At 44.6% G+C, this 23,109-nt stretch overlaps 4 protein-coding genes across 4 annotated transcripts; 2 read left to right on the top strand and 2 right to left on the bottom strand.

Annotated features, from left to right (window-relative positions):
• Window positions 1–275: 275 nt before the first annotated feature.
• M430DRAFT_17420 (hypothetical protein) lies at window positions 276–5,377 on the bottom strand (the record flags this gene model as incomplete). The annotated part of the gene is made up of 4 exons (XM_024863672.1): window positions 276–323; window positions 382–1,269; window positions 1,330–1,702; window positions 1,947–5,377. The coding sequence occupies 4 exons, from the start codon at window positions 5,375–5,377 to the stop codon at window positions 276–278; spliced, it is 4,740 nt and encodes a 1,579-aa protein (XP_024722002.1).
• Window positions 5,378–6,335: 958 nt separating this feature from the next.
• Window positions 6,336–8,900, top strand: M430DRAFT_26392 (glycoside hydrolase family 3 protein; the record flags this gene model as incomplete). The annotated part of the gene is made up of 5 exons (XM_024865385.1): window positions 6,336–6,468; window positions 6,519–6,914; window positions 6,963–7,301; window positions 7,352–7,527; window positions 7,575–8,900. The coding sequence occupies 5 exons, from the start codon at window positions 6,336–6,338 to the stop codon at window positions 8,898–8,900; spliced, it is 2,370 nt and encodes a 789-aa protein (XP_024722001.1).
• A 586-nt stretch (window positions 8,901–9,486) lies between these two features.
• On the top strand, window positions 9,487–11,495 carry M430DRAFT_33929 (hypothetical protein). Its single transcript, XM_024866457.1, has 5 exons — window positions 9,487–9,833; window positions 9,895–9,968; window positions 10,027–10,062; window positions 10,117–10,476; window positions 10,533–11,495. The coding sequence occupies exons 1-5, from the start codon at window positions 9,800–9,802 to the stop codon at window positions 11,358–11,360; spliced, it is 1,332 nt and encodes a 443-aa protein (XP_024722000.1). The 5' UTR covers window positions 9,487–9,799; the 3' UTR covers window positions 11,361–11,495.
• Window positions 11,496–11,556: 61 nt separating this feature from the next.
• On the bottom strand, window positions 11,557–13,379 carry M430DRAFT_136486 (hypothetical protein). Its single transcript, XM_024862466.1, has 4 exons — window positions 13,259–13,379; window positions 12,967–13,206; window positions 12,741–12,910; window positions 11,557–12,693 (listed from the first exon to the last, which is right to left on the bottom strand). Exons 2-4 carry the CDS (start codon window positions 13,204–13,206, stop codon window positions 11,622–11,624), a joined length of 1,482 nt encoding a protein of 493 aa, XP_024721999.1. The 5' UTR covers window positions 13,259–13,379; the 3' UTR covers window positions 11,557–11,621.
• Window positions 13,380–23,109: the final 9,730 nt, after the last annotated feature.

The raw sequence follows: 23,109 nt of genomic DNA, 5'->3' as shown, positions 1-23,109 counted from the left end.
TATTAGAATAATTTAAAATATATAGAAAGAGAAGGTTGTCTTGTTCAAGATACTCCTGGAGGGCAGCACACTATTGTAGATTGTAAGTGATGTAAAGATTATACCGGACCCGATACATGATGCGAATTGTAATGGGTGTCTCTGTGCAGTTTGGACATGAATGACATGGATTGGGTATTTATGCATTTTCTAGAGCTCTACAGTAATAAATTATACAGACATTTGTCTACAGCATTGGAAACCTTTCTATCTTAAGGCCGACGACGGATTGCAATTCACAGCTTTGGCTGGACGGGCTGTTCCTGCTTCAACCTCACGACTCCCTAGGAACATGAACATGTCAGTGTACCATTCATAGGCCAAGTTGGAAGAGATACATACCTCTTGGAAACAGGTCGCAATCAACGTGCCATCCTTGGCGAACATATGTTGCGTGACAACTCCTCTCCCATCTCCGCTCCATGGACTCGACATCTCGATGAATGTCCATTCATCAGCCCGAAACCTCCTGGGTTCATGAAAATAGATAGTATGATCTAAACTAACCATCATGCCAATCTCCGCTTTCACCTTCCCGTCATCCAAATCTGGTCCAAACGCTTCTCTCTCCTTCAATACATTTATATCTACTGTGCCATCCTCCCCTTTGTTCTTCACCTTACTCGACAAACCGACCCGCGCCAAGTTGTGGATCCGAGATACTGTCCCAATGAAATAGCTATCCGACATATATGCTAGGGCACTTAGATGTGCCTGGTGGCCTCCTGCGGGACTTATCTTCCCGCGAACTTTCACCCACTGTCGAGTCTTCTTCTCGTGGGGATTTTTGCTTTCCGCATTCAAGATCCCGAGATGATAGCTCACGAACGGGCTCCCCCCGTTCATGGCTTTCTCAACCTCATCGGCCTCGCTGTTATTCTCCGGGGGCTTCACGCCATCCGGCAACGGAACGGCATGTGAGACCGTCTTCGCCCCTCCCGAATTCTCGCGCACGAATGACATCGTCGTTGTGAATATGCATTTCCCTCGCTGTCTCGCCTGCACCGTTCGAGTTGCAAATGACTTGCCTTCTCGGACGTGTTCCACATAGTACATGACTGGTATCTCGCTATCGCCCGCCAGCACGAAGTAGCAGTGCATGCTGTGGACTGTGAAGTTCGAGGGGACGGTTCGCTGGGCTGCCGCGAGGCATTGGGCAATCACGGCACCACCATAGATCCCACGAGCCCCCGGAGGGTGCCAGAGGGGCCGGGTATTCGTGAACATGTCCTGAGAGGAACGAGGTCAGGAAGGGGGACTTCCAAGGAGAGCGGGGATGGCAGTACGTACGGGGCTGATGGCACTTAATTCGGTCAACTCCAACACATTTTCGATAGCGGATTTTGAGGGATCAAGAGGAGGAGGCTTGACGAGTGTTGGACGGTCTGCCATGATTTGGGAAGAAGTCGAGTAGTGACGCTGTGGGGAATGGTGTTTCTGCGCGGGGAAGTATCGTGGGAATACGGCAGCGAGTGGTGACGACGGCACTTCGAAGCGTCTTGATGTGAGGATGGCAACGAGTTGAGGAAGACTGGAGGGAGACGCGCGCAGGTCTAATGTCTTATATTTGGACAGTCGGGTGAGATTCATGCGTAAATAATTTCTCGAGATGGTTTGATCGAGGCCCTGGACAGCTCTCGCGCTGGGACTCTGGGAGCCGAGGCTCGGGGATTCTGGTCAACATGACGCCGTTGCGGGGCTCCACCGCTTCACGTGCATTCTGCCCCTTTTCTTCCATCTCCTTGTAGGGACTAACAAGCTTGCCAGGAAACAAAGGATCTATTGATGGCTGGTCTTAAATACTGTTCTACTCTCTCTATCTATGTTTATGTGTATTCTATATGCCAAGACAATGGGATCACGATCCCAAGACACCGCGTCCCAAAGCGCCCAAGCTTGCTTCGTACCGCCCGGGACTGTGATCTAACAGCATACTGCCTCCAAATCTTAGTTCACTAAAGCGTCTCTCCACATCGCGCACGTAGCGCAGTATGCTTCTTGTTGCTGGCCTGCCCAAACCACCTCCGCCTGCTGCAGCGATTTTATTTTCCTCTGAGTCTTTCGCGAAAGCGTCTCTCCTCAACACGGGCATGGATTCAACGACGAACACTTCCCCCGGTGGCAGTAACTTGGCAGACAGCATGGAGGCACGGAGTGCTTTAAGAGTAGAGTATGCCCACTGGTCGTCATCTCCCTTCTGCGTAGTACCGCCAACTCCGTTTTGATACCATTTATCTTGGAATTTCCCACGAAGACCTTCCCACACCCTCCGCCTAACCTCCCCTTTCGCGCCTGAATCATCAGTCTTGAACGCTAGTGCTGCAGCTTGGAGATCATGAAGCGTGCCAAGCGAGAGGTGTGGCACGAGATCTTGGCCGTTCACGATGGTCGTTACTAGACCACGCGTTGCGAGACGAAGAGACGGGGAGATGGTAGCAGGTGGACCGTAGGCATAAACGTGGATTGGCCTTCCGGATGGCAATCTCAACAGCTGCTCCGATGCTGTGCTAGATTGTGGTTCACAAGCAGCAAGGGGCAATCGAGATTCTTCATAGGAGGTGGTGAGGAAGGATGTGCCGGTTGGCGATGGTTCGGAGATCATGATGGCCAATAAAGCAGTAACACCCCCACCAAGAGAATGTCCACACAGCACTAGGCCATAGTCTGGAAACTCCTCCAGGGCAGCCTTGATGGTGGCCAAAACCCGAGACGATAGAAGTCTGCGGGCGGAGGCGTAGATTCCCATGTGGACTTTATACGCCTTCCCACGATATATGAGCTCGTCATAATCGCAAGTCATGTCTGTGAGAACATCCTCAAACCCTAAAGTCCCACGGCAGGTAAGCACTACTGCTCTGGAATCATGATCGAGTGACACGAAGTGTACCATAGGCACGCCGGTCCCTGTACGCCCAGTGGAATCTGTACCGCCTTCCGGATCAACGAAAGAAGAGAGAAGGATAGTGTCTGCGGGTAGCTGGGTATGATTAGAGAATGAGTGGTGTTCGTGGTGATGTGTAGTATCAATTTCTTTCGTCGTGCTACTTGAAGAGGTTGCAATTCCCATCACCCGCAGGAAGCTGGCACCGTAGGATGCGGATGCAAAGCGCACAAACCTCGTTATGTTCCGTACGATATGGTGTTGTGGGAAGATACCAGCGACGTGTCCTGTTCGCATTAAGCTTTCTAGTATCTCAGAGTCAGCAAATAAGCTCCTCCCGGGTTGGGATGCGAGCACAAGAGAAGTTGCAGAGTTGTTAGCTTTCAATGTGTAGATGCTGGAAGCATGAGATTTGTTCCTTCGGTGAGTCCTTTCCGATGACGACGGTTGTTTTATATTATTCTTCTCAGATCTAGCAATTAGCAGACTGCTCTGTGCTTTGAGATTTGTCTTGAATAGTGTTGGTGACCCAGGGCGGGTTTCAGCTGAGTGAATTGAATACGTATCAGTCTGCGAAACCACTGAGTCCCTTCGCCGCTCGTGTATTGAATAGTAACTCGTCCGGGAAGGACTTCGCAGGATATCAGACCCTTGCATGAGACCAAGATCTCGAGAAGAGAAATAATTGGGGTTGCCTCGCGGCGGAGCCTGTGGTACATCACGTGCTGGAATAATGCTGGAATTCCGTTGCGGGACTGGGTGCTGGGATTTGGCGGCAGATGCAGCAGTGGGAGCCCCCCATGGGGGACGCTGTTGCGTTGACTTGCTTTGGGTTGTGGCTTCATGAGCGACATCCTTGGTCCAAAGATTGGAAAGTGTGGTTCCGGTTCCCTTTTTGAGCGGATTGCGAAACGAACCTTTCTTCTCAGTGGTAGACTTCGTCGGGGGCCTATCCAATTTCAGCTTCTTTCCTGCATGGGGCCTGACTCCTGATTGTTTTCGAGATGGAGGATTATCAGATCCGCTCATAGACGAAGCCGCACTCCTAGCTTTCCGTGGTTTTTGGCTGGTTGTATTTTCTTTAGCAATGGGAAATGCGGAGAATTCGTTAGGTCTTTCGTCTTCTGATCCAACTGATCGAGGTGTAGGGAGATTTGAGCTTCTGCTCGCTGTGTTAGTTAGTCGGGTAGGCCTGGCTGGCAGCACTGGAGGCTCTTCCGTATCAGATAGACCGGGAGACGTGATAAATCCTGGACTGGCTTGTATTTTTGGAGGATCAGGAGCATCCTTAATTTCTTCGTGGCGAGCAAAAGCCTCGTCTGTATTGCTAACAGTACCGTTACTTTCGATGTTGGTTCCTCGCAACTTATTTCGGATGATTCGATATACGACTCTGTATCTTGGGACTACACCCATTGCCTGGTCGTTGGTAACTACTTCGCCATGGAGATCAACCACGCTGGAGGGATACGCATTTTCCTCAATGATCTCAACTCCTGCAGGCGGTGACAGATCTGGAGGTTGAGCGCCCGTCACCTCAACCGTGATCGTCTTCGTAGTCGTGGTCGATGTCGTAATAGAAACTGAGGCATGCGATGGCAAGGACCGCATAATCCTCTGCTTGAGACTGATTTCGGATATATCCTCATCAGAGTCCTCTTCCGCACGGCCCTCCCTCTCAATGGTCTCTATCACATCGTTCCCACCAGTAGTCATGAATGACAACGATCTCCGCTTTGGCAATCCACTCTGGGAATTTGGCCTTTCATCAACCACGTCTGCCCTTTTCCCATTATCCAAAACAACCACATCCCACATTATCTCCTCACATTTTCTGTCCATAATTTCAGAGTCGGTGATCTTTCTACACCACCTCTGGAGCAAAGCTAGGCTGCAAATCCCCAATAAAAGATCTGCTACGCTAACCTGCTCTCCTTCTTGACCCGTTGCCGGATTCTGGAATTCTCGCCGGATAAGGGTGATGATGCTAGCAATCGCCCGCGAAGAATCAGTTGAGCCTAGAATTGAGTCTAGAGTCGCTAAAAGCTGCTTAGAAAGATCCGTCGCACTCTCTAACGCAGCAGCAGATATATAGAAGCCCGTCGATGCCGCGAATGATATGCTAGTGATTGTTTTATGGAGGGCGGAAATACTCTTCTCCAGTAATCCTTCAGCCTCCTCTCTACCCAGATCCCCTGTGCTCCTTGTAGATATATCTTTGCCTGCTCGATATAGAATTGATTCGAGAACTGCGCGGGACACTTCGAGGCCGGTGAGGGTCGTATATCGAGCTCCATCTATTGCTAAGCCGCCGATGAATGTGCCGAGCTGAAGATAGAGGGAGGAGGATCTCGTAACTAAGCTTACGACGTTTGCAATGGGGCCGGGGAGGAGAGTAGATCCGGAAGGGTGCGATCGCGAGCTTGAAACCTGATTTTCTTCGTCATCCTGGTCCATATCGAATTCGGAGCGATGCGTAGATTGCCGTGTGTGACAGGTAGGTGTATATTCGGGTTTCCATTCGATTTGGTGATACACAGATTTTGGGGAGCTCTGGAGACGACAGAAGCATGGTACGCGGTGGCGGGAGACGCAGAGGAGGCCTTTGTTGAGGCATGAAGACGTTGATACTGTGTAGGGCTCTAAGTGGTCAGTTGTTGGACGTGTTGTCGCGTCGCCATTTGTTGCTAGGGTTCCGAGGCATGTGATAGCGGCCGGATAAACTTGACTTCGATGGGGGAATCCGGATAATTATAAATCCGGGAAACCTGAACTGCCATCCGCCTTTTCTACGGTCTCTGCCCTTCTCTCCTTTATGTATGTATATCTGTATGTTCAAGTGTCCACGATTGTTGCAACTCTGTACCCTATTACAAGTGTCTGGGGACCCCGTACGCAACGTCGAAAGCGGGGAAGCATCCCACTGCAGAAGAATACGAGCATGTCCTCCAACCGAGGTTCACCCGGGCACACAGCTTCTTCTGCCTCTGGTTTTTCCCGGAGCTGAGGTACAATAGGCTATATCTATCATGTAGATCAATGCCCTGGATTTTGTTAGGGCCTCGTTCATCCTGCCATATCCCGATGCTCTTCAACGAGACCTTTTCCTTCTTGGAACAAAACGTTCGGCCCTTCTCCCCAATAGCCGTTCCCCCTCTTCTTCGGCGCTCCCCACACTCCCAAATATTGGCTGAATATGTCACCAATGCAAAGGATGATAGCTTCCATAGATTAAGCCGTGGCCGTACAAGGCCGTCTGATTGCTCGTTTCCAGCTAGCCTCTAGGTACCCATGGGAGCGGAAAGATTCCATCTCGTGCACTTTCAATTTGTTTTAAATAATATATATACCTCTTGGATGACGCTGTCAACTTCAGGGACTTTCTCCCCTGCTCTCTCGTATCTATATTCTCATCATGGCTCCTAATATTTGGCGAGCGATTTGCACCGCATTCGTTCTGCTTGTACATCCAATCACTACTGTGGCACAAGCAGATATCACTCAAGACTCTTTCTTCTATGGCCAATCTCCACCAGTTTATCCATCCCGTACGTATAAACTCTCGGTGAACAGTACGTCGGTGCTAAATCTATACCAGCTCCTATGCCTGGTGCAGGGCAATGGACAGAAGCATATAGCAAAGCCGTTGCTCTAGTTTCTCAGATGACGCTGGAAGAGAAAGCAAATATTACTGTTGGGTATAATCCCACAACCGGTTGTTCAGGCGAGACAGGCTCAGTGCCTAGACTCAATTGGCCAGGTCTCTGTCTCTCAGATGCCGGGAATGGGTTGAGGAACACGGACTTTGTCAACGGCTGGCCTAGTGGCCTGCACGTCGGCGCGTCATGGAATCGAAATTTGGCATTGCAAAGAGGACTACATATGGGTGCTGAATTCAAGACGAAAGGAGTACACGTCGCTTTAGGACCGGTGATTGCCCCATTAGGACGGGTATATGAGGGAGGTAGAAACTGGGAGGGTATGGGGATAGATCGTAAGTTTTGAAACCCTCATCTAAGTCCAATCCTAACCACCCATACAGCTTATCTCGTTGGGCAACTGGCTGCCGAAACCGTGCAAGGTATCCAAGGAGCGGGGGTTACAGCATCCGTGAAACACTATATCGGTTATGAGCAAGAGACAAATCGAAATCCTGAGGGCAATGTTTCGTCTGTTTCCTCAAATATTGACGACAAGACAATCCACGAAGTGTATCTGTGGCCATTTGCCGACACGATCCATGCAGGGGCAGGTTGTATCATGTGCTCTTATAATCGACTGAATAATTCGTATGCTTGTCAGAATAGCAAGACCCTTAACGGATTGCTGAAGACTGAATTGGGCTTCGAGGGGTTTGTTGTCAGTGATTGGGCTGCGCAACGTAAGTTCTTGGCAGTCCTATGTTAACTAGCAAATACTAATATTTTTAAGATGCGGGTTTGGCTTCAGCGGAGGCGGGATTGGACGTCGCAATGCCAAACTCAGTATACTGGGGCGTTTCTGGAGGTAACTTGACAGCGGCAGTTAACAACGGCAGCCTGGCTGAGTCTCGTGTGACCGATATGGCGACGAGAATAGTTGCTTCCTGGTACCAAATGGGTCAAGAGGTGAAATGTTCCTCCTAAATATTGGTTTGGAAACTAACAACGCCTAGGAAGGATTCCCGGAGCTTGGAATAGGGATGCCGCTCGATTATACCGCTCCCCATACCCCCATCTATGCTAGAGACCCTTCCTCGAGATCCGTACTTCTCAACGGAGCTTTAGAAGGCCACGTACTCGTCAAGAATGTGAACAAGGCCCTACCTTTGAAGAAACCAAAGCTTCTTTCGATCTTTGGCTACGATGCCGTTGCGCCACCTGAAATGGATATATCGCCACCCTCAGATCCGTTGAGTCCTTTTACTTTCGGGTATGAGCCAGAGTTGGACGCAATAGCTTTTGTATCCTCCTCCTTTCCCCAGATTGCCCAAAATGGAACAATGGTTAGCGGAGGAGGAAGTGGAGCGAACTCGCCAGCATATATTTCAGCCCCATTCGACGCATTACAAGAGCAGGCATACCAAGACGACACCTCTCTATTTTGGGACTTCACCTCGTTTGCCCCGGTAGTCGACGCCTCCTCTGATGCGTGCCTCGTGTTTATCAATGCATTTGCCACCGAAGGAGCGGATCGTGCTGGCCTCCACGACGACTTTTCTGATGGCCTCGTGCTAAATGTGGCAGATAACTGTGCCAACACGATCGTGGTAATACATAACGCCGGGCCGCGGTTGGTAGATCAATGGATCGATCATCCAAATATCACTGCAGTCATCTTTGCTCATCTTCCAGGTCAAGACAGCGGACGTGCACTCGTTCAACTCTTGTACGGGGTCCAATCACCAAGCGGAAAGTTACCATATACAGTCGCAAAGAATGAGAGCGATTATAATACCTTTGCCCCCACGTTACCTTCGGAGGAATATGCATTGTTCCCGCAGAGTAACTTCAGCGAGGGTGCGTATATCGACTACAGGAATTTTGATGCGAAGAACATTACGCCAAGATACGAGTTCGGCTTTGGCTTAACATACACAACATTCTTATACTCTGATCTTGAAATTGAGATCTTGCCTACCGTTTCGACATCCTATTTTCCGCCTGATAGCCCTGTGGTTGAGGGTGGGATTGCAAGTCTGTGGGATGTCATTGCTCAAGTGCATGCCACGGTTAGCAATATCGGGGAAGTAGATGCAGCGGAGGTAGCGCAGTTATATGTTGGCATTCCAGGAGGACCGGTAAGGCAGCTGAGGGGTTTCAGCAAAGTTGATGTCCCGGCGGGAAGTAATGTGACGGTCGAGTTTGACTTGCTAAGGAGGGATTTGAGCGAATGGAGCGTTGTAGAACAGAGTTGGGTGTTGCAGCAAGAAAGCTACGGGATCTGGGTAGGCAGCAGCAGTAGAGATCTGCCGCTCCAGGGGACATTGAATATTGGGTGACGCAAATATCTCGAGTATGGAGGTTCTCTATACGTATATTGTATGTTCCTTCACAGATGAGCACAAAGCCACTGACTTGGAATCTGGAAAACAGAGAGAAAGATAGCTTGCAATAGGGGAATAAAGGAAGCAAGTACGGGGGGATTAGATAGAAACGGATCAATAGGAAATAAAGTCTGCCATTTGGCCTCGATATCAACCATATCCGGGTGTGGCTACGTACAGTACTACTGCGCAGTAATACTTGTCAAGCTGCCCTGAATGGGATCTCTGATTAGTGGTAGGCCATTCTACTGTTGTATCCTCGACACGCGTTTCGCCAACCACTGATGGCTTGGCTGATGGTAGATGGAGCACACCGATCTCCAATCTGACCATCATATCGTTGTACCTCCAGTGAAGCTGCTTACGAGTATTGAGGCTGTGTTGAGTCCGATGGAGTCTGGACTCTAGACTCTGCCATCCAGCCATCCATCCACGACGACGAGGAGCAAGAAAGGATGACGACGACCAGGACGAGATGTGAGAGTTCCTTGCCCCATATAATCAGTTGCAACGCCCTGCACATTTCATCACTTTGTTTCCCTCGCGAAGATACAGCTAGAGGAGGGTAACTTTTACCAGCAATACTTACTCCATCCGAGGGGGGACAACGCCACACGCCACAAGCCACACGGGACCGAGTCGCCGAGCCGAAACCTTACGAAACTCTCCGAGACCCTGAAAGTACAATCGCAACGACCTTCACATCAACTCTCTCTTTGCAGGCAGGACAGCAACACAATCGCTCTATTCACTTGACCGAATCGGCCTTGTCTCTCTCTTTGCTTCCAACCTCTCCTTTACGCAGACCTCCCCCCGCGGATCCTGCGACAATGAAGGCGATGCGGAATATAAACATGAACCGCATGCTGGGCTCGTTGAAGCGCAAACGTACCTATGCATCCGCCACCCCTAGCGATGGATGGCGATAGCTCACATTTCCTGTTTGCAGCAGCTCGAGGCACGGCAAATGTAACAGCAGAGTCGAGTGACGATACCCCGGAAGCAAACGCTGCGCGCAGTGTGGTACGTGGTTAATAGGAAAAGCGCTCTAATGTTCGACGAAGCTGATATGCCATCTCAGCGTTCATTCTGCGAGTCTGGAGGACCAAGTGGATCGGTGAGCTCCTGTCCTAGTTGAATCTGAGGCTTATAAGTCTAACCAGTCCTGCAGGGCGAAGAAGTTCTTTACCTTCCCACAATTGTCGAATCCGCAGAATCATCCCCCTCGGCGGCCAAAGAATGCGCCCACGTTATCTGCACGTATCTAGGCAAGGACAACTTTACTAGACCATACGTGCAATATAATGGCATTATGTTGATCCGGATTCTTGCCGACAATCCTGGTAGGACGTTCACGAGAAATATAGATTCGAAATTTGTTCAGACCGTGAAGGAGATGTTGAAGCTTGGGAGAGACCCCAGCGTCAAGCAACTACTAGTGGAGACATTGGATACATTCCAACGGGAGAAGGCCGACGACGAGGGATTAGCGATGCTGATCGAGATGTGGAAGAAGGAGCGTGAGAGAATGGTAAAACCTCATATGCATTTCCACTGCTTCTTAGAAAACTAACCCTGCGATGATAGGGGCCGGCAGGACCGTCAACAATGAGCGCCTTTCCTTTTGATCCCAACACCCAAAACTATTTCTCCCGCAATCATCACTCCAGACGCCTTCCAAACCCTCATGAACTTTCCTCACGAATCGAAGAAGCGCGAAACTCTGCGAAGCTCCTGTCGCAGGTTGTACAATCCACACCTCCCTCCGAACTTCTACAGAACGACCTGGTCCGCGAATTTGTGGATCGCTGTCAAAGCGCATCTCGCTCCATACAAGCATACATAATAGCAGAGGATCCAGCACCGGATAATAATACAATGGAAACATTGATCGAGACAAACGAGCAGCTGAGCAAGGCAATGAATCAACACCAGCGTGCTATTTTAAATGCCAGAAAAGTAATGGGATTAGGTAGCGGGGAGGCTGGCGTATCGCCACCGGCAGAAACGGAATCTGGATTCGCAGCGCCACCTGGGCCACCTTCAAGCTCGTCAAACCCTTCTTCGCTGCCACGAAAACCGATCCCGATCCCGCCTCCTGGCGAATTCATGCAGAGCGTATCTGACGACGAACGAGATTCGAATCCTTTTACTGATTCTGGTAGCGCACACAATCCATCCTTCTCTGAGGACAGGCGCCCTGTTCCGACGGGGCAGTTTGATGATGGCTACGGCGTTGAGCCATATCATCCTGGCTTCCAAGAGACTCATGACCAGAGGCAGGGACTCAGTGCTGGGGAAGTAACGAACCCTGCTGGTGCTTCAGCGGATAGAGAGGATGGCCATGTGGTTGCTAGCCCACAGCGAAGTGGCAGCAATAGGGGTGGGAGACAGGCGCCGATTTATAGATATTAGGGACTCATGCAGGTTCATGTAGCGGCTGAATCAGGAATAATTTGTGGTGTCGGATACCTGGGCGTATTACGTAGCGTTAAGAGCGGAATTTGATACCAGACCAATTACATGGTCGATTTTTCTAATCTTTCTAGCCTTAAGAATTTCCTGCTCTGAAGCGTACCTCTTGTCCTGTACTGTCGCCCTATTTATAGCTCTACTTCCCGCGTACTCTATGGGGACATGCGCAGAAGATATTTGAAATTAACTAGCATGTAGTTTTTAGTCCAGGGAAGGCAGTGCCATGCCCTGAGGAATCTCCTTCCACTGTTTTGTCTCATCAAGCAAAGTCTGAGCCTCCTTCCACTCATTCCTAATGATCTCCGCCCTCCTCTCATCTCTCGGCTTAATATCCACAGGAAACTCAACTGGCATACAAACAAACCCCTGGGTATACTGATCTGTATCTGGAATGATATCCTCTCCAGCCTCATTCTTCACCGGCCTGATGTTAAATCCCCACAGCATTCTCGACACTCCGAGGAAGAGACTCCGGTCAGCGACGTGCATACCCTGGCAAATTCTCCTTCCGGCACCGAAGGTAAAGTGGTCGCGTTTTGTGCCGTCAGGGTTGGCGGCTGAGTCGGCGGCACTGAGAAAATCGTCTTTGTAGCGCAGGGGGTCGAATTGTCGGGGGTTAGGGTGTCGGGCAGGGTCCATGTGGATGGTGTAGACGTTGTTGAGGACCCCTGCGCCCTTAGGGATCAGGTAGCCCATATACTCGTCGTCTCGAGTGACGGCGTGTGGAACGGCGCCAAGGATCGTCGTGGGAGCCCATCGGAGCGTCTCCTTGACAATTCCGCGGATATATTGGAGATCCATCTCGTCTTCCATTGTGGGGAGGCGATTCGGACCGACTACCCGATCGATTTCCTCCTGGGCTCTCTTTTGGACTTCAGGGAAAACAAGCATGGCCTGTACAAATGCGTAGAGAGTACTTGACGTTGTGTCTGATCCGGCCTCGAGAAGTGTACCTGAGATGTAGCCAGCTTGATCATCACTGAATCCTTCCTTCTCTTGAACCCTAGCCATGTCGACGCAGAAACAAGGTTTTGCCGTCTTGTTGCGGATTGCTTCTTTGGTATTCAGCCAGTGGTTGACGTACAATTCTCGTTCTACCTTGAAGAGCTCTTTGGCACGCTTCTGCGTAGGGATGACAAAATCTGGCAGATAGCGGAGGATTGGGTAGAAGTCAATCAAGGCAGCGGTACCGGTTTGATTGATCTCAGCGAACTCATTGAAGCCGTTGAATAGTTGCTTCACTTTTTCGTCTTCGTAGGTTGGTGCACGCCATCTGATGAAGGTTAGCTAGATTCTGCAATTCGGGACAGAGTGTCCTACCCAAAGACCATACTGGTAGTCAATGCATTTGAATACCGGCGAATGTTCTGGAGCACTCTGTGCGGCTGCTCGAGCATCTCATAGAGCATTTGCTTATTCTCCAGCATTTGGTATGGAACATAAGACTTGGCAGCTTGAACGTTCAAGAGATTGTGTGCCATCTTGCGAACCTATTTATTGTTAAGAGGTTTAATTCGGTATTTCTTGGGAACTCATTCTCTCTTACCATGCGCCAAGTCGGCCCATATCTCATCATCAGGAATCTGAAGCCTCCACTGCACAAGGTCATGCCAATATACATGTCCTGCCGATCAGAATAGATGGCACTGCGCTTGTCCAGCAAATCCTTCACAGCGACGTCGCTGGAAAGCACCACGAGGACTTTCGTCCCTAGGATCAGACTGTACACCGGCCCATATTCTTGAGCCCATTTCTGGAATTGAAGATGCGCGTCACGTGAGGGCATCTGTGGCATATGTAAGCACGCGTCCCTTGTCCTGGAGTCGGGCGCGTTTTACCTGATGGATATTTCCCAGTAGCGGTAAAGTTGGAGGCCCGGGGGGATAGTTTGCTGGTCGGCGCCCAATCCTGGAAATGCGAATGAGCAAGACCAGGCCAACGAGGCCTGACACTATGTAAAACGGATACTGGTCCCAGAAAGCCATGCTGAACAACCAGAGAGGTGAGATGAGACTGATAATGTGGTGGAAGTATTTTTGAGGACTCCTACGTGTTTATATGGGTTTTGCTCGTTAGTTGCGATTTTAGGGTTATTCCCGCGGCCAGTCGGGTATGGTGGAATGCCCATTCCCGATCGCGGATATCAAATGGGGAGGCGGGAGTTGGGGTAGTGATAGACACCACGCGCCTCTTACTATACACTGCCCCGGTCTCCCTAAAGAGTAGGCGGTCAGCGCCGTCGCCCCGCTAGCGCTCCCCGGAGAAAGGGACGGCTGGGGCTACTCTTTCAGGTACCGTTGAACGTGCGTTATAGGTTCTATTTAAGCTGCGATTAGGTTGTTTCAATACTAGCTGCTAATGGCATTGTCTAGTCCCTCTGCAAATCAAATCAGGTGCCTACAGCTCAGGGACCTGTCATCGGACAGAGGCGGCTACCAAGTCCAAGTACTTGGGAGCATAGGGATGTTCTGCCGGAGTGGACATATAGAATCTGGGGGTGGCGTGTATCATTACCCCGAAATTGATGCGAATGATGCGGGGAAACCTTATTACCCAGTGCTGACTGTACTGAGACTTGGAGCGCTACACCATACACTCCAGCAATTATCGGCAGATGGGTTCGGTATCCTCCAGCGTCTTACTCGAAGAGTGAGGACGCGGCTGACTTGAAGCGGTCAAATGACTATCGGCAGATGGTTTTCACCTCCTTGACCTTCTCGCTCGAGAATAGGTGCTGTACGCGCCACCTCGTACAACAAACATCGGCAGATGCTTTCGGTCTGCCTCCTCTTCTTGTTTGACGACGAGTATACGGCAGGATTGCACGGGTCCAGCAATTATCGGCAGATGAGTTCGGTGTCCTTTGCCTTCTCACTCTTCAGTTAAATGGGCACGCGGCCCAAACCACTTGGTCCTTGGACAAGGAAGAAGAAGAGGATGCGGGCCTGAAGTCAGAAGGTGACCACTATACACGGAGGAGATTCGATAAATACTCCACAGGAGAAGACTTGGATCATATCTTAGACCTTCGCCCAGCGGAGGTCCACGTCTTGATGAAGACAATGAATGCTTGCTCATGTGTACGTCGTCTACTTTGGTGCGCTTTCTCGAGATAGTAGAGGAGCCAGAAGAGCATCGGATGGCCCTCTCAAGCATCAAAGGGTAGATCGAGAGATCCCCATCCGAGGCCATTTGATTATCTTGACAACCGCGTGGCTTTCAGTGGCCAGGGTCCATGGAACGGCCAACTGCGAACAGCGCGCATCTGTTGTCCAAGTAATCTGCCTTGTCTGCCTGCCTTGCCTCTCTGTCTGCTGCATTATCAACTGCCGCGCTCGACTTGAGGTAGACAGATACGAAAGCGTGGATATGTAGACGCCATCATATCCCCGTCTTCTTATTCGGTCGTCAGGATGCGGGGAAGAGCTCCTTTCATCCGTGTCTCCCCACACTAAGCAAGCACTAAATAAGCTTACTTACATTAGCGTGGTAATTTTGCAAGGGGTGTGGGAAACGCTGCGTTATCCAATAAGAACACAGGAAGCTTGGATCTTAGTAATCCAATAGGCTGGGCGTCGGGAAATAGTGGTGCCAGCCCCGAGACCTGACTCGGCACTCCGAGAATTCTCTTCTGTGTTTATGTCTAGGTACATTAGTACCTATATACATGCCCCGCCGCGGTTTGTAACTTATATTGGATCCGAGAATATTGTGTCCAAAATCAATCTTTTTCTATTCTATTGTCTGAAGCTAACCGAGTACGAATTGTGTGGTAGACAGGAATCGAGGATCATGGATTCAACCAATCACTACTCATGTTACCCCTTTTGACTTGCAGAATGATCCGTAAGCATCGAGAATGGTCAAACTGCGCTGGAATCGAGTGTACCTGGTCAAACCTCACTCGTTGAAGTATCTATATCGACATCATTAACAGTAAGTTCTTATCTCTTCTAAAACTTCTTTACCTAACATTATCTAGAGTACGTATTCCGCAACCTAATATACACCACCTTATGTTATTACCCTCCTAGCGTGTGGAACCACGGCAACCATTTGGAGACATACATACAACCTGGTCAAGAGTAGGTTATTAAGGCTCCTGTGGAACGCTGGTGAGATTCTCGTGGACCTAGGAAGCCAGAGAAAAAGTTCTCTAATGAGGTAAGATACTTGAGATACTAGCAGAGCATTGAAACTTTGTGCAGTACAAAATGCTCCATCCTTCGAATCTATTTTCTTGAAAACTAGCTAGGTGCTCGATTAGCTAACACTCGTCTTCAGGTCGAGGCTTGTGCTCCTTGAGATCGTCAATCCTTCTCAGATAGTGACTGTCTATAGGCTGCGCAATAGGTCCCTATAGGTTGGGTTTCTATAGGTAGGACCTAACCTATAAGGATCTAACCTATAGGGTAGGTTTAGACTAGTAGGTAGGCCCTAACCTATAACCTAACCTATAGGTTACTAAGACCCTAACACGTGATTTAAGCCTTAATAATATTACGTAGTAGTATAATAATTATAGTTTATACTAATCTTTATACTAATTACTTTATAAGGCGTTATTTAATAGATTACATTTAGGAATTTATAAAAAATATATAATAAAATCGTACCTTATAACTTATAATCTTATTACTACTCTATTTTTAATTTAGCCTTATAGCCTTTTACCTCTTAGTATAGTATACCTAAGAATTCTATTACGTATAGACTATATAAGCTTTATATCTTTTTACTAAATTATAACTTATTTAGTATAAATAGCGACAAGATTTATTACTATATATTATTTAATTAGTATAAAGATTAGTATAATAGATTAAATACTTATAAGAAAACTTAGTAGTTAACATAGCCTCTATAGATTCTTATAAGGCTTTTATTACGCTTCTCTAGACTTAGAATTTAAGGCGTAGCTAAAGTATAATCTTTTTTACTAGCCTTATAAAAGGTGCTTATAGTATTAATAGTTTAGTAGTCTTTTAGTACTTTCTTATTTCTCTTAGTACTATAGCTATTAAATTTGTTAGTAGAGTTTTTATACTAATCTTTATACTAATTAACTTACTACTTAGTTTAAATCTTTATCTTTTAGCCTAAGGGTTTAGACTATTCGGCTAGTTAGGCTAGTTAGGCTAGTTAGGTTAGTTAGGCTGTCTAGAAAGCCTTTTACTAGATTAAGGGTAGTATACTATAGCTCTTTTTAGTAGTATAGTTAGACAACTTAGTTATATAAGTAGTAGCTTTTAGCTTTAGGCTTTACGCTATTTTATAATCGTAATTAACAAATAGTAGATAAGAAGACTAATAAAGTTAGTATAGTAAGAGGTATAAGGGGTAAAGGGGTAGAAAAGGGCCTATATACTAAATTAAGGTTAGCTTAATAAAAGAAAGGTAAGTAAGTAGTAAAGAGTTGTCTATTTATATATTATAAAAATAAAGGCTTAGTAAATTTTTAGTAAAATTAATTTACTTTATAACTAACTACCTTACTTATAGCGCTATAATAATAGTACTATATAATATAATAAGAATAAGGATAGTAAGACGCGTTAAACGCGTCTATCTATTGTTTATTTTAATTATTATACTAATATTTTTACTAATTACATAAAAGAGTATTATAAAATATTATATAAAAAATTTTAAAGTATTATTTAAACTTATTACTAATTTACTTTTAAACCCTCTTCTCTCTCTTTCTTTTTTTATCTTTATTTTATACTTATACTATTTAATAGTCTAAATATAGAACAAAGAGTCTAAAGAACTAAGAGTCTATTAAATTAGCCTAAATATTAAACAAAGAGTCTAAAAGTAAAGTTATAGCCTAAATATTAAACAAAGAGTTTAAAAGTAAATTAATTTTACTAAACATTTTTTACTTTTACTACCTTACCTCTTCTACTACTACCTTACCTCTATAACAATAATAATAACAATAATAACAACAGGTATAGTTTACGTGTTAATCTATACTAATTATTATACTAATTATTAATATAGTTAATTAATAATAATAACGACCTAATCTATAGCTTACCTTTTAAAGAATTCTTTTAATTAATCTATAGCTCTCTCCTTTTAAAGAATTCTTCTAATTAATCTATAGCTCTCTCTTTTTAAAGAATTCTTTTAATTAATCTATAGCTTACCTTTTAAAGAATTCTTTTAATTAATCTATAGCTTTCCTCCTTTCTAAGAATTCCTTTAATTAATCTATAGCTGTTAGGTGTATTTCTATAGAGTAAAAGAGGCAAGAGTCGATAGACAGTCGTAGTATATTTAAAGGTATATCACTACTTTAACTATAGACTAATCTCTAAACCCTTCTTCTTTCCCCTCTCTACCCTTTATTCTTATACTCCTTAATACCTACTATTACCTTAGTCGTAGTACGTAGTTACCCTATACTTAATTTCTAAGCTATTATAATTTTACGTATTAGCGTACCTAACATAGTATCCCCTTTTTTTAGCTTCTGTCCTTAGAAGCTTATAAGTAGCCGTTAGATCGTAAAGAGGCTGCGTTAGGTAGATATAGCCTTTAAATACCCTCTCCCTAAAATAAAGGAATAAATTAGTAAATAAATATGTAACTATATAACTAGTAGTATTAAGGAAAGAAAAGTAGTAGCGACTTTATAGTGTAGTAAAGGCGCGTAGCCTAACCGTAAAATTTCTGTTATATATTATACTTTTAGATCTCTACCTTATACCTCTTATATTTACTTTTAGCTAAGATACCTTATAGTAGAGTACTAGTAAGTCGCTAGGTAGTCGTAGGATCCCTAATATATAGTACTAACTATATTACCTAGGCGCGCTAGTATTCCTTACCCTTTAGCCACTTTTAGAAATCCTTTGTTACCTCTTACTAGAAGGTTGATAGTACACTAATAGTAAGTAGCTGTAAGGATTAAACTATATTACTTATAATCGTATTTTTTAAGTAAATATAAAAAAACACTTTTTTTGTCTTTCTTTACTTAGTCTGTCTTTTATAGTACTAAGGAGTATATAGAGACTTGTTTTTACTAGTTTATTATCTTCTTTTCTTCTTTTTACCTTATACAAATATAACGCTACTACGCCCTCTCTTTCTTATAACTCTTTTAACAAACTTCTAACGTACCTCTATTAAACTATTAACGATAACATAGTACTAACAAAGCGTTTAGTAGCTTATAAGTAATACTTAAACTAAATAGCTTTATAAGACCTATAAGGTACCTTACTAAAGTATAAGGATAATAACTATAAGTATTTCTTTTTAGTAAAGAGTAATAGCCTAATAGTATAGTAGCCGTATTAGTAAAGTACGTATACTATAAGAATTTTTCTTAGAACAGTCGTTTACGCCCCTTACTACCTTAAAAACTCAAAAATAAACAATAAAATCAAAATCAGTACCTTTAGATACCCCTTAGAGTACTAGTAGACTATAGGTAAGCCTATAGTAACGGATAGTAGGTGTACTAGACTTAAACAAAGCTAACACTACTTACTTACAAGTAGGAGCTAGTACTTCCTTACCTTAACTAAGAGCTATAGTAAGGAGCTAGAGAGTAGTAAGGGTAATAAGGACAATAAGACAGAGAAAATCATATAAAGGATCAAAGCCTACGTAATACTAGGCAAGAAGGAAGAGGCGTCGCGTCTCTTACGCGACCTTATCGCTATAACGATAATAGTAGTAAAGACAAGAGCTACGAACACGACAACCCTCTCGCGTACTCCCGGGTCCCTCTCTAATAATAACCTAGTAACGATTAGATAACTAAGAACAATGTTAGAAGAGGCCTTTTAGAAGCTAGTAATAATAGTAGCCCCTTAGGCTACCTACGCGTTAGTAGTGAGCTAGCGCCTAACAAGAGTCTAGGTTATACTAAAGAGGCAGATTAAGGAGCTAAGGATTAGGGCAGACAGACAGACAAAGGACCTAGTATATCGTAGCGCTATTAAGGTAGTAATAGTAGCTAATATAGTAATAAGGGGCGCTAAGGTAGTAGTGACCTGCCGGCTACCTAGTAGCGACACTATCTTTACGTTTAAGAAGGCTATACTAAAGAACGTAATCTAAGATTAGGGCTAGGTATAAAGGGCGTTTAGGCCTATAGCTTAGCTTTATAAGAGTAAGTTTACTATAATTACAAAGGGCCTACTAGTAGAACAGATTATATAAGTAGAGCTAAGAGCGTTACTAGTAGAGATCTAAGCCTACGCGCTACATGTTATAAAGGTTAAAGTTAAACCTGTTAGGGCCCTTATAGTAAAGTTTATAATAGTAGTACTATACTTTTAGAGCGCTAATATAGCGACGTGCCTATATAAACAAAGGTTAATCTAATAAGCCTAGATCTTTAACTACAAGCTATATTTAGCCGACCTATAAATCTAAAGATACTTCTAGTACTACTAGTTCGGCTATATTAGGCGGTTCTATAAGAACTAGGCCTAGTACAGCTACTATATAAGAGCGGTATACCCTTAAGGTAAAAAAGAGTACCCTTAACTTAATAGTAGAAAGAGATACGTTAACTATAGTAGACTATACGTAGCGTAAGACCGTTAGTGTCTTAAGGCCCTTAAGGTAAAGGAGTAGGTATATACTATATATTAACAGAGGCCTAGACAGTTTAAGGTGTCTAAGAGTAGCTTTACTAGCCAGGTACCTAGCGTTATACTAGCGTCCTTATAAGATAGTAATAATAGCTACTAGATTATAGTATATAAGAGACTATAGACAGGTAATAGTAAGAAGCCTATAGTAAAGACTCTAGTAAGGCGAGGGCGCCCTCTTATTAGGGCACTAGATACTATAACAGTCTAGAGCTACGATATTATAGAGATGTTAAGCTAGAGGGCTAACTAAGGGTCTAGCGACCCTTTTGTAACGTAAGAATTATAGATCCTAGACTCTTAGTAATAAAATTAACGATAGTATACTAGAATACTATAAGAAGGAACAGCCTTACCTTAATAGTACTTTATAATAGCTATAAAGTCGACATTATAGTAATTTAGGAGCTATAGTATAACACTTAGACAAAGACAGTCTACTACTTAGTATAGGTAAAGTACTAGTAGGTCTATAAGGGCGAAGGTAGAGTAGCTATCTACGTCTATAAGCGGTACCTACTTCTTACTTAGGTAGTAGAGACAGGCATTAACTAGTGTTACGTTACTTTATAAAGAGTTACTATCTAGTTAATATACTTACTAATTCCTAACTCCTTAAGCTAGACTAGTCCTTTCTAGCGGCTCGCTAGAAAAGACCTAGAGGGGCTACAGATCGTTATAAGTAATATAAACCTTTATTACCTACTCTAGGACAGAGCTAGTAAGACTACCTCTAAATTAGAGACCCTTCTTTATCTAGCCTATAAGTAGTAGCTCTTACTACGTATACCTTAGGGGAAGCTAATACGATAGTAACATAACAAACAAGACTTAACGATTAACTACGCGTAAGTTACAGTAACACTCTAGTATACTTATTAAGGTAACCTAGGGTATAAGGGATCTAACTACTATACCTAGCTAATTAAGGTTATTACCTAAGTAAGGGATCGCTAAGAGAGAGCCGTAAAGGCACTAGGATAGAGCTAGACCCTAATAGACAGAGAACTAGTAACGATTAAGGCTAGAAGGCTCTACCTTTTCTTAGAGCTACTAGATATACCTTATAAGGTCAATAAGGTAGTTAACTTACTTACCTCTTAGCTTATACGTATTATAGACATATCTACTCTAAAGAAGAAGGTTAACTAAGGGCGTACTAAGCCTTAGTAAAACAGTAAGGTCCTTAAGGCTGTCTAGTAAGTACGGGTAGCGCGCTATTAATACGCTACCGCCTTAACTAAGCTCTACTAGCGCGACCTCTAGTAGGCTAGTACCTATTAACTCTATATAATACAAGACGTAAAAACTAGGAGCTAACGTAGCGCCCTTACTACTACCTTAAAGGACTAACAGAAACTATAGAGTCTTAAGAGGTAGGCCAGGCTCTATAGCTATATGTCCCTAGAACCGGCCTTACTTCTACCTCTTTAGGGCGCTAACAAGAAGGTACTAGCTATAAGCTACTACAATAAAGTAATAGTATTAGACTAACGGTTCTTTCTAGAATTAATAGCTAATCTTAGTAACATCGTTCTAGACCTCTAGGACAAGTAGTACTAATAGTTTACTATTAACGACACTATAATAAAGGCAGATATTACTAACGTTCTCTAAAAGACAGGCGCCTAAAAGGCGCCGGGCCTTAACCTACTACTTACCGGCTTCCTTAAGGTATATAAGCGCCCCTTAGCTAAGCTCCTTATAGTAATAGTAACTACAAGCCTCTAGCTAGGGCACTTCCTTATATAGTTTAAAGTAACGAAGGTAGTAGTACTACGTAAGCCTAGAAAGACCCTTAAGTAGTAATAAACCGCTAGGGCTTATAGGCTAATATTACTCTTAAACGCGATAGGTAAAGTAATTAAGTTAGTAATTAGCCGGCGCTTTACTAAAGCTATAAAGTTGTAAGGGCTCTTTTTAGAAATATAGATAAGGAACTAGCTATAGTACTTAATAGACCTTATAGTTAAAATAGTAGTTAACGCTACGTATATAGCGTAAAGCTATAAGGCTGTAGCGTCCCTCTTTTAACTTAATATTAAAGGCGCCTTTAATATAGTAAACTATATACGCCTTCTCTATACTCTCTAGTACCTAAGGTTCCTTATGTAGGCTATATAGTAGGTACATAGCTTCCTTACTAATTAGACAGCTAGTCTCTTCTTTAACAAAGAGGTAGCGCTACCTTAGGAAGTTACTATAAGGGTACTATAAGGTTTGCTCTTCTCTCTTATCCTTTTTCTCCTTTATACTACTAGCTTGTACACGCTACTATAAGGTTATACAGGCCTTATTATAGTAGGGTTTACTAACGACCTTAACCTCTTAGCTTTTAGTAGAGACACGATAAAGATACGCTAGTACCTTAAAGGGACGTAGTAGATATATAGCTAGTAGTCGCGTATAAGAGGGATAGAGTTCGCCTTAGAAAAGAGTAAGCTCCTTTACCTTACTTACGCCTATACTATACTAATAACGCTTGTCTACCTTAACGGCCGGGTTATATCCTTAGTCTAGAAGGCGTACTTTCTAAGAGTTTAGTTAGACTAGAAGCTTAGATAAAAGGGCTACCTTAACGCTATTAAACAAAAGTTTACTACCTAGTAGTTCGTACTTATAAGGCTTACTACGTCTGTGTAAGGATATAGCCTACTACACGTAAAGAAGATCTATACAAAGGTAATCTAGAGTACTATAGTATATAGCGCGAGGGTCTAGTACCGCCCCTTTAGGTAGTAAGCTAAGAGGATCGTAAAAGACCTTACTATAAAGTAGTTATAGTGCCTTTACGTTGTCGTAAGGGCGTACTAGGCGACGCCTGTCTAGTTCCTTAAGTCTAAAATAGCTACACCCTTACTTGACCTTTACCTTAACAAGTAAGTAGTAGACTTTAAACAACGTCTTAAACGTATAAGTAAGAGAGAACTTATATAGTCTATCTATAATAAGGTAGCGGCCTGTCTTTAATAACGCTAAAGACACTACTATAGCGCTACTATAGTACTACCTTGTACGTTACTTAAGTATAGGGCGGGCTAAGCCGTGTAGGCAAAGGACTAGTA

The sequence above is a fragment of the Amorphotheca resinae genome (genome assembly GCF_003019875.1).
Source record: "Amorphotheca resinae ATCC 22711 unplaced genomic scaffold M430scaffold_4, whole genome shotgun sequence".
Lineage (NCBI taxonomy): Eukaryota > Fungi > Ascomycota > Leotiomycetes > Helotiales > Amorphothecaceae > Amorphotheca > Amorphotheca resinae.
The sequence above is the reverse complement of the archived record's forward strand: the minus strand, read 5'-3'. Positions and strand labels throughout refer to the sequence as shown.